A 13195-nucleotide genomic window follows, 5' to 3' on the forward strand; every position below is an offset into this window, starting at 1 on the left:
AGACCTGTGGGATTGGGTTTGTGGAGGTTGGGGAAGAAGTAAAAGTGTGTGTGGGGGGATTGCTGGTATGAGGGGTGAGATCGAGTCAAAGATCAGGTTTTTGGATGGACCTAAAGCCTTGAAAAGCTGCCAGAGGTCATGCTGGACTGCCGGGATGGGCTCATGGTCGTAAGGTTTGTACATTCCGGTGTTGATAGAGACCCTCAGCCACAGATTCACTACAATTCATAACCACTGTGGCAGAGCCCTTGCCTGCAGGAAGAATGATATAATCTGGATTGTTTTTCAGGTTATTGATAGCAGTAAGTTCCATAGAAGTGATGATGTACTCACCAGAGACGGACATATAAACGGGAGGTGAAGGCATGTTAGAAGTGAGAAATTCCTAGAAGATTACCAGGGCATGACCCTGTGGAAGGGGAGGAGGATCACAGTTAGAGGGAAGCTGGAACTGCTGTGAACGAGGTTCTATATGGGGTTTAGGCTGTCTGTTGCCTGTGGAGTGAGTGGCAAAGAAAAGTTTCCATAGCCACGAATGAGTAAAGGAAAGAAGTTCATTTAAAAGTCCAAAAAGATTGAAATTATGTTTGAGGTTAAAGGTGACGCCTTCAGAAAGTACTGATACTTCTGCAGGGGTCGTACTTAGGCAGAAAGATTGATAACAGTGTTATAGGATGGGTCTTCAGGAGAAGTGTGTTTCAAGGATGGTGGAGGAAGTTTTTGGGCATGTGGAAGGCAGAGTAGTCAGCAAGGCATGGTCAGGGATCTATGAGGGGTTGCGGGGGAGGGGGTAGACTGGATCAGAGTGGTAGCCTTTTTCTTGGCTGAAGTTAGCCTAATGTGGGCACAAGACAGGAGTAGCTGGGAATGGTGTTCCAAATGCTGAAGGGCAAGGGTTTCTGTTACAGTGATGGCAATCAGGAAATTGGCGTCACAAAATGGTTTTGTGAAAGGAGTAGAGGCTGTCAAGTATGGTAGTATGATTATGAAGGATGAGATTGGCGAGGGTTAGTGCGAGGGACTGATGGAATTGGAAAAGATGAAGGTTCTTCCATAACATTGGTGACAGAAATGCCAACTTTAATGGTAAGGCCATTATGTGGGTACCATGTGCCAGGCAAGCTGTTAGAAAGAGAATGTGTGACTGGAGTTTTGCAAGGGCAAAAAACTTTTTTTTTTTTTTTAAAAAAAGGTGGAAAATAAGATTGTGAAAATTCAGTCAGTGTTTTAACAGAAATAAGCGGTAGGTATTATTTACAGAGCTATGGAGGAAGTTCATAAAGTTTGTAAAAAGTGCAGGAAGTAGTTGTGAAAACAGCTAAATAAATAAATTTGACTGCAAATTGATAAACATGACTGTAAAAAATGCCAGATTGTACAATGAGATTATAAATAAAAGCTAAATTCACACACTGTTCTACCAAACAAGTTGGGCAACATTTGTTGTTTAAGGAGAATGCATTGAAAACCACACTGAAATTCAATGTTTGAAAATGAGGTGTTCCCTCATGAGCAGGGAGTTGTGGCACAGCTCGATTTAATGTGGAGGGCCATTACAACATTAGGTGCTCAAATTGCGTGTGGCTGGTGTGTGTTTTGAAGGCAGGTACTATAAAGGAGAAGGGATTAAAGAAATATTAAGGAACAAAGAATGGATGATAAAGTGTAGCTAAGTACAAGGTGTACAACTTTGCTTCCACCATTTTTCCCCAACATTTGAGGCTTTAATGAAACAAAATTGTTACACATGTATCATTCAAAGTATTTTCCATTGCTGGCCACTACTTTCTCCCTCTTTCGGGCAGTGTACGAATCCCACGCCAAAAAAATTGTTCACCTTTTGAAGCGATCCACAAGTCGATCCAATTTGTGACTTCTTCATGAGATCTGAAGTGAAGATCAGCCAGGCCATGCGCCAGTGCTCTAAACAGGTGATAGAGGGAGCAATGTCTGGAGAATACGGTGGGTGGGGTAGGATTTCCCATTTTAATGTTTCCAAATACATTTTTAGCTCTTTTGCAACATGGGGTCAAGCGTTGTGCTGCAAAATCACTTTATCGTGCCTCTCACTGTATTGCGGCCATTTGTCTTTTAATGCTCTGCTGAAATGCATTAATTGCGTTCAATAATGAGCACCTGGGATGTGATTGTTTCACTTGGTTTTAACACCTCATACTACATGACGCCGAGCTGGTCCCACCAACTGCAGAGTATGATCTTGGAGCCGTGAATATTGGGTTTGGCTGTCGACGTGGAAGCATGGCCAGGATATCCCCATGATCTTTTGCGTTTAGGATTATAATGAACCCATTTTTCATTCCCAGTCACAATGCGATGCAGAAATCCCTTCAATTTTTGCCTCTGAAGCAACTGTTCATATACACACAAACGCCGTTCAATGACTCTTGGTTTCAGCTCACATGAGACCCCAAGTTCCTTCTTTCTGAATCATGCCCATAGCCTTAAGACATTTTGAAATGGCTTGCTGTGTCACACCCACTAATCGTGCCAATTCCTCTTGAGTTCGATGCGAGTCTTTACTCAGCAATGTCTCCAATTCTGCAATGAGAAACATTCTCTATTCCACCACAATGCTGGTCTACGACATTAAAAGCACCGTTCTTGAAGCGTTGAAACCACTTGCAACACGTTCTTTCACTATTAGTGTCCTTAACATGCCTACTTGAAAGCATTCGATGAGACTCAGCCACTGGTTTCTTCATACTGAAACAAAACAATAGCACCTCCCACAAATGACAAGAATTAGGCTCGTAAACTGACATTTTCAATCAAGAACAACTTTATGATGCAGACAAAAATCGACTAATGCTTGAATGAGGTTATATTGACCGAGGTCCAAGCTAACTGCCTGACGTCTGTAATCTGTTTCTTTCGACCGCTACTTACCGTTGTTGCCACCTATTGGTAAACGGCGGAAGCAAAGTTTTACACCTTTTACCAAGACTTTAACAAAGGTCAAGGACACAAAATATAAAAATCACAGAGAGCTACCGTTTATAGGTCTGTCATTTCTCAGAATTATTCGGATGTAAAGAGCCACACAAAAAATGCAAGGGTTGAGATTTCAATCTCCCTTCAGTCCTAAGAGATATTTGCTGTCCTATCATTTATTTTTCCTCCCATAATGATTTCTATGTGTGGAACATGTCTAGTTGCAACATGGTTCCAAATACACATAAAACTATAGATCCCTTTATAAATGACTGGATGGAATAATTTATCTAAGACCTGTGGATTGGCAAGAACATACCACCTCCAATGGAACCAAGCTCAATAAAGTGTTGAGCTGTTAAAAACAACCTTTCATTTTGAGCATGTCTTTACCTAAGGGAGTCAAGTAGCAAATTCTGAAACAAAAGTTACATAATTATTGGACATGGTCTCCAAATGTGTGGTGGTCTGTCTCTCTCACACTGCTGTCTTTTTATGTTCTCAAAGCACTGAGCCTTCTCCATGACATTGAAATTCACACACCCAACTCTTCACTAAACGAATGTTTTTGATAAATCTCAACACAGTACAGTGTTACAATTTAATGCAAACAAACACTACAAATCATCTAAGATCAGACACACTGTTTGCTAAATTCGAAAGAGTTATTGGTGACTGTCAAGTTTAGAGTTCCATTTCTCCAGAGGTCATCAAAATCCCACAAAGATTTTAGGGTGGTTGCTTTAACTGTTTTTGAAAACTCAGTTGCTCAATATATAACAAGCTTGATGCTTTCAGCATTTATATGTTCTTGCAAAGGTCAGGTGTCACTGCGTTTCAGGAACATTTACTGAAGAAATAGATGCAGACAGCTTCATATCAAGTGTTCAAAACATCTTTTGTTAATGGACTTAATTAAGCTAATGATAGGTGGGAGAATTATCTCAACTTTTCTTCCTTTTTAACCAAACTTCCATGGGGTGAGATGCAGTGTTGTCCAACAACAGAGTTTAACTGAATCAGTATATATGTGAGGTACTTTCTTTGACTTTTAGTACAAATTAATCATGAAACCAATCAAGAGATATTTTCAATGATTTTTGTAAAAGCCAGTTAGGATTCCCAGGGCAATTTTTTCCATGGCATTTGTTGGACATATTTACCAATGACAATAAGTGCCCATTTACAAGTTCTTTAAAGCACTCGACATAGTCTAACTAAAACAAAATGGTAAAGTCTGTAATACTAAGACTATACACATAGATATTTTATTTTTTATAAACTATAGTTGCTTTATTGGCAGTGCATATATACAAGTTGAGAACTCTGTGGTGTCAACTGTTGGCCATATACATAAACATTTGAAATACATAAGTTTAAGTAACAAATTCAGATTTCGTTTAATGTTTATACACGCAGAGTCATTTGTGTCAGAAATACACTGAAGCACCAAAGAAACTGGAATAGGCATGTGTATTCAAATACAAAGATACGCAAACAGGCAGAATACAGCGCTGTGTTCAGCAACGTCTATATAAGACAACAAGTGTCTGGTTGTTAGATTGGTTACTGCTGCTGTAATGGCAGGTTATCAAGATTGATGGGAGTTTGAATGTGGAGTTAAAGTCAATGCACAAGAAATGGTACACAGCATCTCCGAGGCAAGGATGAAGTGGGGATTTTCTCGTACGACCATTTCATGAGTGTACTGTGAATGTCAGAAACACAGTAAAACATCGAATCTCAGACATCGCTGTGGCTAGAAAAAAATCCTGCAAGAAAAGGACTGACAATGACTGAAGAAATTCGTTCAATATGACAAAAGTCCAACTCTTCTGCAAATTGCTGCAGATTTGAATGCTGGGCCATCAACAAGTGACAGCATGTGAACCATTCAATGAACTATCATCAGTATTGCCTTTCAGAGCCGAAGGCCCACTCGTGTACCCTTGATGACTGCATGACTCAAAACTGTATGTCTTGCCTAACCTTGTCAACACAGACATTGGACTGTTGATGATTGGAAACATGTTGCCTGGTTGGACGAATCTCACTTCAAATTGTATCAAATGGATGGACATGTACAGGTATGGAGCCAACTTCATGAATCCATGGACCCATGTCAGCAAGGGACTGTTCAAACTGTTGGAGGCTCTGTAATGGTGTGGGGGAATGTGCAGTTGGAGTGATATGGGACTCCGGATAAGTCTAGCTATGACTGCCAGGTGACACGTACGTAAGTATCCTGTCTGATCACGTGCATCCATTCAAGTCCATTGTACATTCCGACAGACCTGGGCAATTCCAGCAGGACAATGTGACACCCCACACATCCAGAACTGCTACAGAGTGGCTCCAGGAATATTATTCGGAGTTTAAACACTTCTACTGGCCACCAAACTCCCTAGATATGAACATGATTGAGCATATCTGCAATGTGCTGTTCAGAAGAGATCTCCACTCCTTCATATTCTTAGAGATTTATGGACAGCACTGCAGGATTCATGGTGTCAGTTCCCTCCAGCCCTACTTCAAACATTAGTCGAGTCCATACCACTTCGTGTTGCGACACTTCTACATGCTCACGGGGGCCCTACACAGTATTAGACAGGTGTACCAGTTTCTTTGTTCTTTAGTGTATAACAATGAAAGCTTTTTATATTGGAAATTTTTGTAAATATTTATTTTGTGAATGGCCAATAGGGCATTATAGCACTTGGAAATAACTTTGTTGCATTATGGTCACAAGGCAGTAGGAATGTGGTTAGCAAGGAAGGCAAGCGGACAGACGGAGTGCTGAACATTTGTAAATGGACAAAATCAAGAAGATTACACTTGTGGAGAATAGCCCCATACCATTACTTAAGGGAATGCATCATGATTAAGGAAGTATGAAATTGCTCAATGACGAAGTTGGAGGTGGTGGGAACACCTTTCTGCAAGTCAACAGCTATGGTAACATGCTGGAAAACTGCTACACTTCCATTAAGAACTGCTCAGTAACTTCATACAGATTATAATTGAGAACATAGTGTTTCAAATGAATTTTAGAGGTGTTTAAGTCCATGTGAAATATTTTATCCCAAACTTAAGTCTTTCTCTGTCTTGAATTACAAGCTAGAGTCCTGAGCCATCGGTTTGGCGATCAACAATCTGAAAAATTCATTTACATTATTATTGGCTCAAAATTTCATAAAGAACAATTACACATTGTATTGCATGTGGGAACTTTTACAGCAGAATTATCTTTTTTTCCGTTACAGTTATGTAGATGGCCTTGTTCCAATTATTTATGACCAATGAAGTATGACAGCATATGACTGCAATGTGATTGAGTCACCTTGAATGTAAAAGTCAATAAGATTCTGTTCATTTTGTCTTACAGCTACCTTTCATTTGCTGTGATAGTGCTGCATTGCGAGTAAATCGGCATTATGGATCAGACCTGCAAAATAACTCTTACTCATTTAAAGTGTTTTACAAGATTTGTTCACTTTGCTGTTCGATGTCTTTAGGTACAATATTTCGAAAAGGATAATTTTATACGATTTTTAGGTTTTGTGTGATTATGTAATGGTGAGTCAGGAGCACAACCAGACCAGATATTAGCTTGTTTGTATTCCATACTATGTTTTGGGGTGAGAAATTATATGTATGTCACTGCGTCACAGTAATCATAATTTTCAACATGCAAGTAGTGACAATAGCTCACTATATTTTATTTTTGGGACAGGTTAGCATTACTTTAGTCTTTATTTGTTAGGAAACTGTACACTGCAACAGAAGTCTCAAAATTAAGCTGTATAATGTTTTATATATCATCTGAGAGATCAGGTGTGGCTAGATATCAGAAAGCACACATCACACTGCACACATAGGCAGCAAACTATGATGATGTGAAGTGCTAAAAAGAAATAAGTAATGTCCATTGCGCGCAGGCGTGCGCGATCACACTGCACACATAGGCAGCAAACTATGATGATGTGAAGTGCTAAAAAGAAATAAGTAATGTCCATTGCGCGCAGGCGTGCGCGCATGCGCGCGCCTTTGTGTGCATGAATGCGCACGCGCGTGCAGAACAAGATTATCATTGTGGGTGGGGAAAAAAAAACGAATGAGCTGATGCGAGGAGAGAATTAGCTTGATATTCCTTTGAATATAATGCCTCAGAGTTGAATACTAGTTTCCAAATTAAATTAGGGTGAACAATCATAATCATTGATTATTAATGTGTGTGAGGCCTTGTGCAGTAGAAATTAATTAAGCAAAACACCGAAGAGAAAAGCAGTTACTTTTTTCAAAAAGTTACCAACTACTACACAGACAGACAGTCATTGCCAGCATCAGTTCTTTTCAAGGTCTCAGTGACATGTTACTCAACAGTACAGCAAACACTGTTTAGATTTCCTCCACTATTGTATGCAGCCTAAACTCTCACCACACAGCATATTTAGCTTCCCACTTATCACATTTATTCTGTTGTGGTCATCCTTATTTCTGGTGTAAAAACACACACAGTTCAGTTCATATTGCCAATTAAAATTTATGATCTTTGCATAAAACTGCTACATTTTACCTTCTTTCTTAGTGAAATCACTTTGTCTGTGCACTGCGTGAGCTGTGAAGTGACAAGCTGTACATGTTTTGAAGACCAGAAGGCATGTGTGTGAATGAACGCTTCGCGTTTTATCGGCAGCATTGATGTAACATCAGATGTACTTTTCATGCATGGGTACAGACTTACCTTTAGTTCCATGCAACAAAGTAGCAGGGTGGGGAGGGGAGGGGTTAATGTGTTTAGACACTATGGGTAATTCCATGTACTAGATGTGTGCTAAAAGGAACATGTAAATTGACTAAGGAGCAAGGAATGGGTTCCTTACCACTAGCCAAAGTCATTATAGTCAATCCCTCATTTATATTTCTAGTGGCTGTGATACTGTCATGTCACAGCGCTAATATTTAAGTTCATCTCATCAGCACTATGCTAATGATTAAAGATTGTAGCATTTTTCTTTACTAAATCTTTAAATTCTTCTCAAAACAGAACAGGTGAATTTGTAAAATAACTGAAGTACACACACAGTCCACTAGGAAGTGAGCAATAAAAAACAGCATAAATTTTATTTAATTTTGTTTTCTTTTGAGAATTTGTAATACTTAATGAAGCCAGTGCAAACAAAAGCATGTCAAATTAATTCATGTGCAATTAATTTTATGTTAAATTTCAAAATGCTTTTGTTCTTAACAAATGTAGTAGCAACAGTGTTGCAAAACAGTTCAATCAGAAAGAAATTGACATTACAATTTACTTGTTAAGAACCAATGATGGTGGTTTCTTGGCAAAATTCCTCCAATTATTTTTTTGCAGGATATCAGCTTTGTAAGATAGACACTTTACACTGATGTTTCAGGGACCTAAACAACACTGATATTCAGATGGTCCAGTTACTGGGCCTGCAGCCACTGTAGTCGCATGAGGTGGGCCAATGCATGCATTAGGAGGGTGGTGCTCCAGGTGATATGGGATGGAGACGTTTGAGGGTATGTAGTGACATATCAACCACATTGAGTGTACGATGGAGGTTCGAAAAGTTCTCAGTGCAGAATAGAAAAAAAGTACTTACAACAGCGAAACTTTTTATTTTTTAATGTAGTCTCCTTGCAGATTAATGCTCTTGGTCCAACGATGTTCCAGTGCCTTGATGCCATCTCGAAAATGAGTTTCCTCCAGGCCTGCAAAATAGTTGTAAACTACGGCTATAAATTCTTCGTTTGAAGTGACTCTTCGTCCACAAAGAAAAATTTTCAGTTTTGAAGGGATGGAAGTCTGACGGAGCCATATCAGATGAGTAAGGCAGGTGTGGCAACAATTCATACCTTAGTTAGTGTAATTTTGCCATGGCAATGACACGTGTGCGGATGTGCACTGTCTTGATGAAAGATGACTCTCTTCCTTGCTAAACCTTGTCTTTTTCCGCATACCTTTTGTTGCAATTTGTCCGGGAGGTTAGCATAGTATTCTCCTGCAATTGCTTGCCCAGTGGGGAGATAATCTACAAACAGAATCCACTTTGCATCCCAGAACGCTAATCACTGGTGCCATGACCTTTCCCACCAAAGGAATTGTCTTTGCTTTCCTTGGTGGCAGAGAATCAGCATGTTTCCACTGCTTTGACTGTTTTGTCTCTGGGGTATAGAAGTGCATTCAAGTTTGATCTGTGGGCACCAACCAGCACAAAAAAAATCTTGTTCATTTCTCCTAAAATGGGCCACAAACAGTGTTCCAATATGTCCATTCTCGTGCAGTTTTGATCCAGTGTCAAGAGTTGCGGCACCCATCTTGCAGATAATTTTTTCATTTCTAATGCTTCAGTTAAAATGTGGTATACCCTTCCAGATGACATCTGACAAGTGCGAACAATTTCACGCACTTCCAATCGGCAATCCTCCATGACCATTTTGTGCACTTTTGCAATGATTTCTGGAGTATCGCTACATCTTGGCCGACCACAGTGCGGATCATTAAGCTCTTCCAACCAAATTTAAATTAATTTGTCCGCTTGGCAACAGTTGAATCTGAAGCAGCAGAGTCCCACAGTGTATTCTGGAAATCTGCATATATGTCCTTTGCTTTCATACCTTTCTTTACGAAATCTCTATTTTTTCCATCTTCACAAATCACTACACGGAAACAACAGAGCCACATCACTGCCACAGCTCTCTTCCAAGTGCACTGGCATGGCACATATCTACATGCACCAGTACAATGAATATCACACGAACAACTTGTGCTAGCACTGACCTCCCGACGTGATTCTGAGAACTTTTCACACCACTCTCGTACATCATTGTGAATTTGAACAAAATAGCATAGACCCAACAGAACTCCGCACAACAACGCATGGAGTACTCAATGCAAGTGTGTGTTTGCAATATATCGACAAGTCGAGGTGGCAGATCACAGTATCAATGGCCATACATCTGCCTTTCAAGACAAAAAGGAGATATCACACCAAAGGATTCTGGGACTATCATCAAGGACACTACGGAAATAAGATTGCACACAGGATGGTGGCTTCTGACTAAGACCCATCTCGAATCACAGAATGTCACAGGCAGGTCACAATGCTCCTTGACTGATCAAAGAAAGGGTGGAAGGAAGGAAGGAAGGAAGGAAGGAAGGAAGATTAGGATTCAACATTGCATTAATGATGAAATCATTAAAGATTGAACACAAGCTCTAGTTTGGGAAGGACATCATCTGTGCTTTTTCAATGCAACCATCCTGGAATCTGCTATAGGCAGTCACAATAATGCAAAAAATCTAAATCTGAATAGCAGACAAGGAACTGAACAGCTACCCCATAGCTTACAAGTCCAGTGACTTACCACTACAGCACACCAATTGGTCTATGCTTCTTGAGTCACCCAAATATTTATTATTTTTCACTGTTATGGATGCGAAGTTTCTTGCTCTGGTGACAGGTTTACTTAATCCTCAGTTACTAAACCCTCATAAAATTTATATTTGCAGCTGGTAACAATTCGTGGTTCCTGCCAATCTCATATCAGTATATGGTGTGAAACGTGGCATTTTGTACTTGTTTTGTATTTGACATACCATCGTAGACCTTTTAATTTTGATTAACGAGTGCATAAACTATAAATTATGACTTTCTTTGAATAAAATGAGGTTTTAGTAACATGTAACATTCTCCTCATTTAGTGTGTTAGGGTTAATAGTACTTACTGCTTCATTTGATTCAGTTTATTGTATTTTCAAATTTCAACTCCTCACTTTTACTGATGAAAAGATGGCAATGTCTTGTTTGTATTGCTAATTTTAAGTAACACAAATATAATATACAGGTGGCATACCAGAACTGCTAAATATTTGGAAAACAACACAAACGATATAAAACTATTCTTCACAGAGTTGATTTTCTTGCACACAAAGCCTGTGATAAAGCAAGTAACCTATAGAACAATGCAGTTGGGTAATTTCACCAAGATGTTTAGTGAGTCTCTGAACATGCCTCATTTTCCAGTGGGATGAAACTGACAATGGAGATCTGTGAAGGTATTTAATCAGTTGTTAATAATAGTTAATTCAATGGTCTAATGACTTCATTCTCAACTGTCCATTTATTGTAATTTCCACATTAGCTCCTTAATGCCTGAATAACTTTCTAGATGAAAGATAAAAATAAAAAATTGTGGTGCTTCAGAGGTACTTTAAACTCTCAGAAAAATGCAGCACCTGTCTGAAATGTTTGCAGTTTCATGAAGAAGCAGCATCTATCAGCACTGGCATTAACAAACAGTTAACTTTCTCATTATTTGCACAGCATTGGTATGATGCAAATTTGCTACTTTCACAATTAAAGGATTAATAGTGAAAGAAACGTAATAACATAAAATACTCTGAAGCAACTGCAGCATCTGATTATAGTAAATTAAGAACTGGAAGAACACCTATCCAAACTTACAAGATCAATGAACGATTTCAGTTGGTGGAATAGGCTGGAGACACTTGCCATTGAGTGTAATAACTAAAATACTTACAATTACCACTGGCATCCTCAGCATAAGGATTTACTTCAATCAGTACGGCATCTTTGCTTATAAATAGCTTGTAGAGGCGCAGCAAAATCTCAGCTGTTTCTTCTTTCTTATCCCCCAAACCAACACTCTCTGCTATTCTTTCAGCTCGTTCCTTCGATAATCCTGAAAAAGGATGAAACCATGAAGAATTCTTATCACAATCATTTATTCTTAAGCCCAGTACACACTAAACTTGCAATGCACCTCCAATACAGTTTCAGCACCTACTTATTGGTCACTGTCTCACAAAATGTTGCAAACGTGTATCTAAAAATTTCAGTTGTGCTATCTGTGGCACAGGCAGTACAGATCAAGGGAAAAAATTGAATGTTCCTGGCTAGATACTGCACATCACTGCTGCATGGCACTGTTTTATGTTTATACTGTCTGCAAATATTATGCTTGTTTCATTAACAGTCTGATAATGGAGTGGACAATGTGGGAGATTGTAAAGTTGACTGTGTTATATAAAGCAGAGAATTGCCAATGGATAGTATGAAGAAAGGACTGTAAGAATAACAAAAAACATGACACTTTGTAGAAAACTGTTGTCATGTCCAGCACCAACAGCAAAAGAATAAAGAAGATTCAGTCACTTTTAGTGCAATACTAACGGAGAAGAGGAAGTTGCGGAGGAGCAAGAGCACAGGCAGTGGCATGGTCGCTATACAAGCTTACACGGTTTGGTTTTCAGTGCTCCTGGTTTCTGGGTAACCTAATGAAGCAAAAGACACTGGACAAAGTAGTACACAAACTCATATTTGTTTGCCTTTATTTTTATTTTATACTTCACAGAAACATTCATCAACAATTATTTTGCTATAGTGCACTTCCTTGCAAGCTCAAAAAGTAATTTGCACACTATTCTGGAATTTGTCTTCCATGCATCTTCTGGGGCACAGTAAAAAACAGATGCCTTGTCATCTTGTCTCCATGTGCCTCAGATCATCTCACATTTAAGCAGCTCATATAAATCAAAGCTTCCTTCTGGTGTACATTGGCTGCTTGCTTCTGCACTTCTAAGAAATTAGGAAGAGACCGTTGTACAGGCAATTGTTCTTGCCAACTCAGGTTTAAATAACGGCTTTTTGGAAGACACCGAAAACCAAAGCCATAACACTAAATGTATTTCCTGCACCCATTCGAGCCCTAGACAATTATGGTTTTATTGTGGTCTTCATCCAAAAACTACTTTGATGCAGCTCTCCATGCTTATCTATCAAGTGGAACACACACACACACACACACACACACACACACACACACACACACACACACAGAGAGAGAGAGAGAGAGAGAGAGAGAGAGAGAGAGAGAGAGAGAGAGAGACTTGCCTCAATTATCAAATTGATTTCTTCATGTTTCAGGATGTGCCCTATCAACCAATTCCTTCTTTTAGTCAAGCTGAGCCAAAAATGACTTGTACCAAATTAGTGTCAATAGCTCCTCACTACTTATTCAATCTACCAATCAGCAAATCTCTGTGCAACATCCCCTCTCAAAAGCTTTTATTCTTTTCTTGTCTGATTTGTTTACCATTCGTATTTCAATTTCGTGTAACACTGCACTCCTGACACCTTCACAAAAAACTTCCTAATACTTAAACTGATACACAATATTAACAAATTCCTCTTTT

General features: G+C 39.2%; 1 protein-coding gene across 1 annotated transcript in view; it reads right to left on the minus strand.

Annotated features, from left to right (window-relative positions):
* Nucleotides 1-13195, minus strand: part of LOC126457670 (succinate--CoA ligase [ADP-forming] subunit beta, mitochondrial) — an 87809-nt gene that overhangs the window by 61440 nt on the left and 13174 nt on the right. Inside the window, exon 5 of the mRNA XM_050094171.1 lies at nucleotides 11521-11682. Coding sequence (XP_049950128.1) covers nucleotides 11521-11682 — 162 coding nt within the window. The remainder of the gene's footprint in view (nucleotides 1-11520; nucleotides 11683-13195) is intronic.

The sequence above is a fragment of the Schistocerca serialis genome, chromosome 2 (genome assembly GCF_023864345.2).
Source record: "Schistocerca serialis cubense isolate TAMUIC-IGC-003099 chromosome 2, iqSchSeri2.2, whole genome shotgun sequence".
In the NCBI taxonomy this organism is placed as follows: domain Eukaryota; kingdom Metazoa; phylum Arthropoda; class Insecta; order Orthoptera; family Acrididae; genus Schistocerca; species Schistocerca serialis.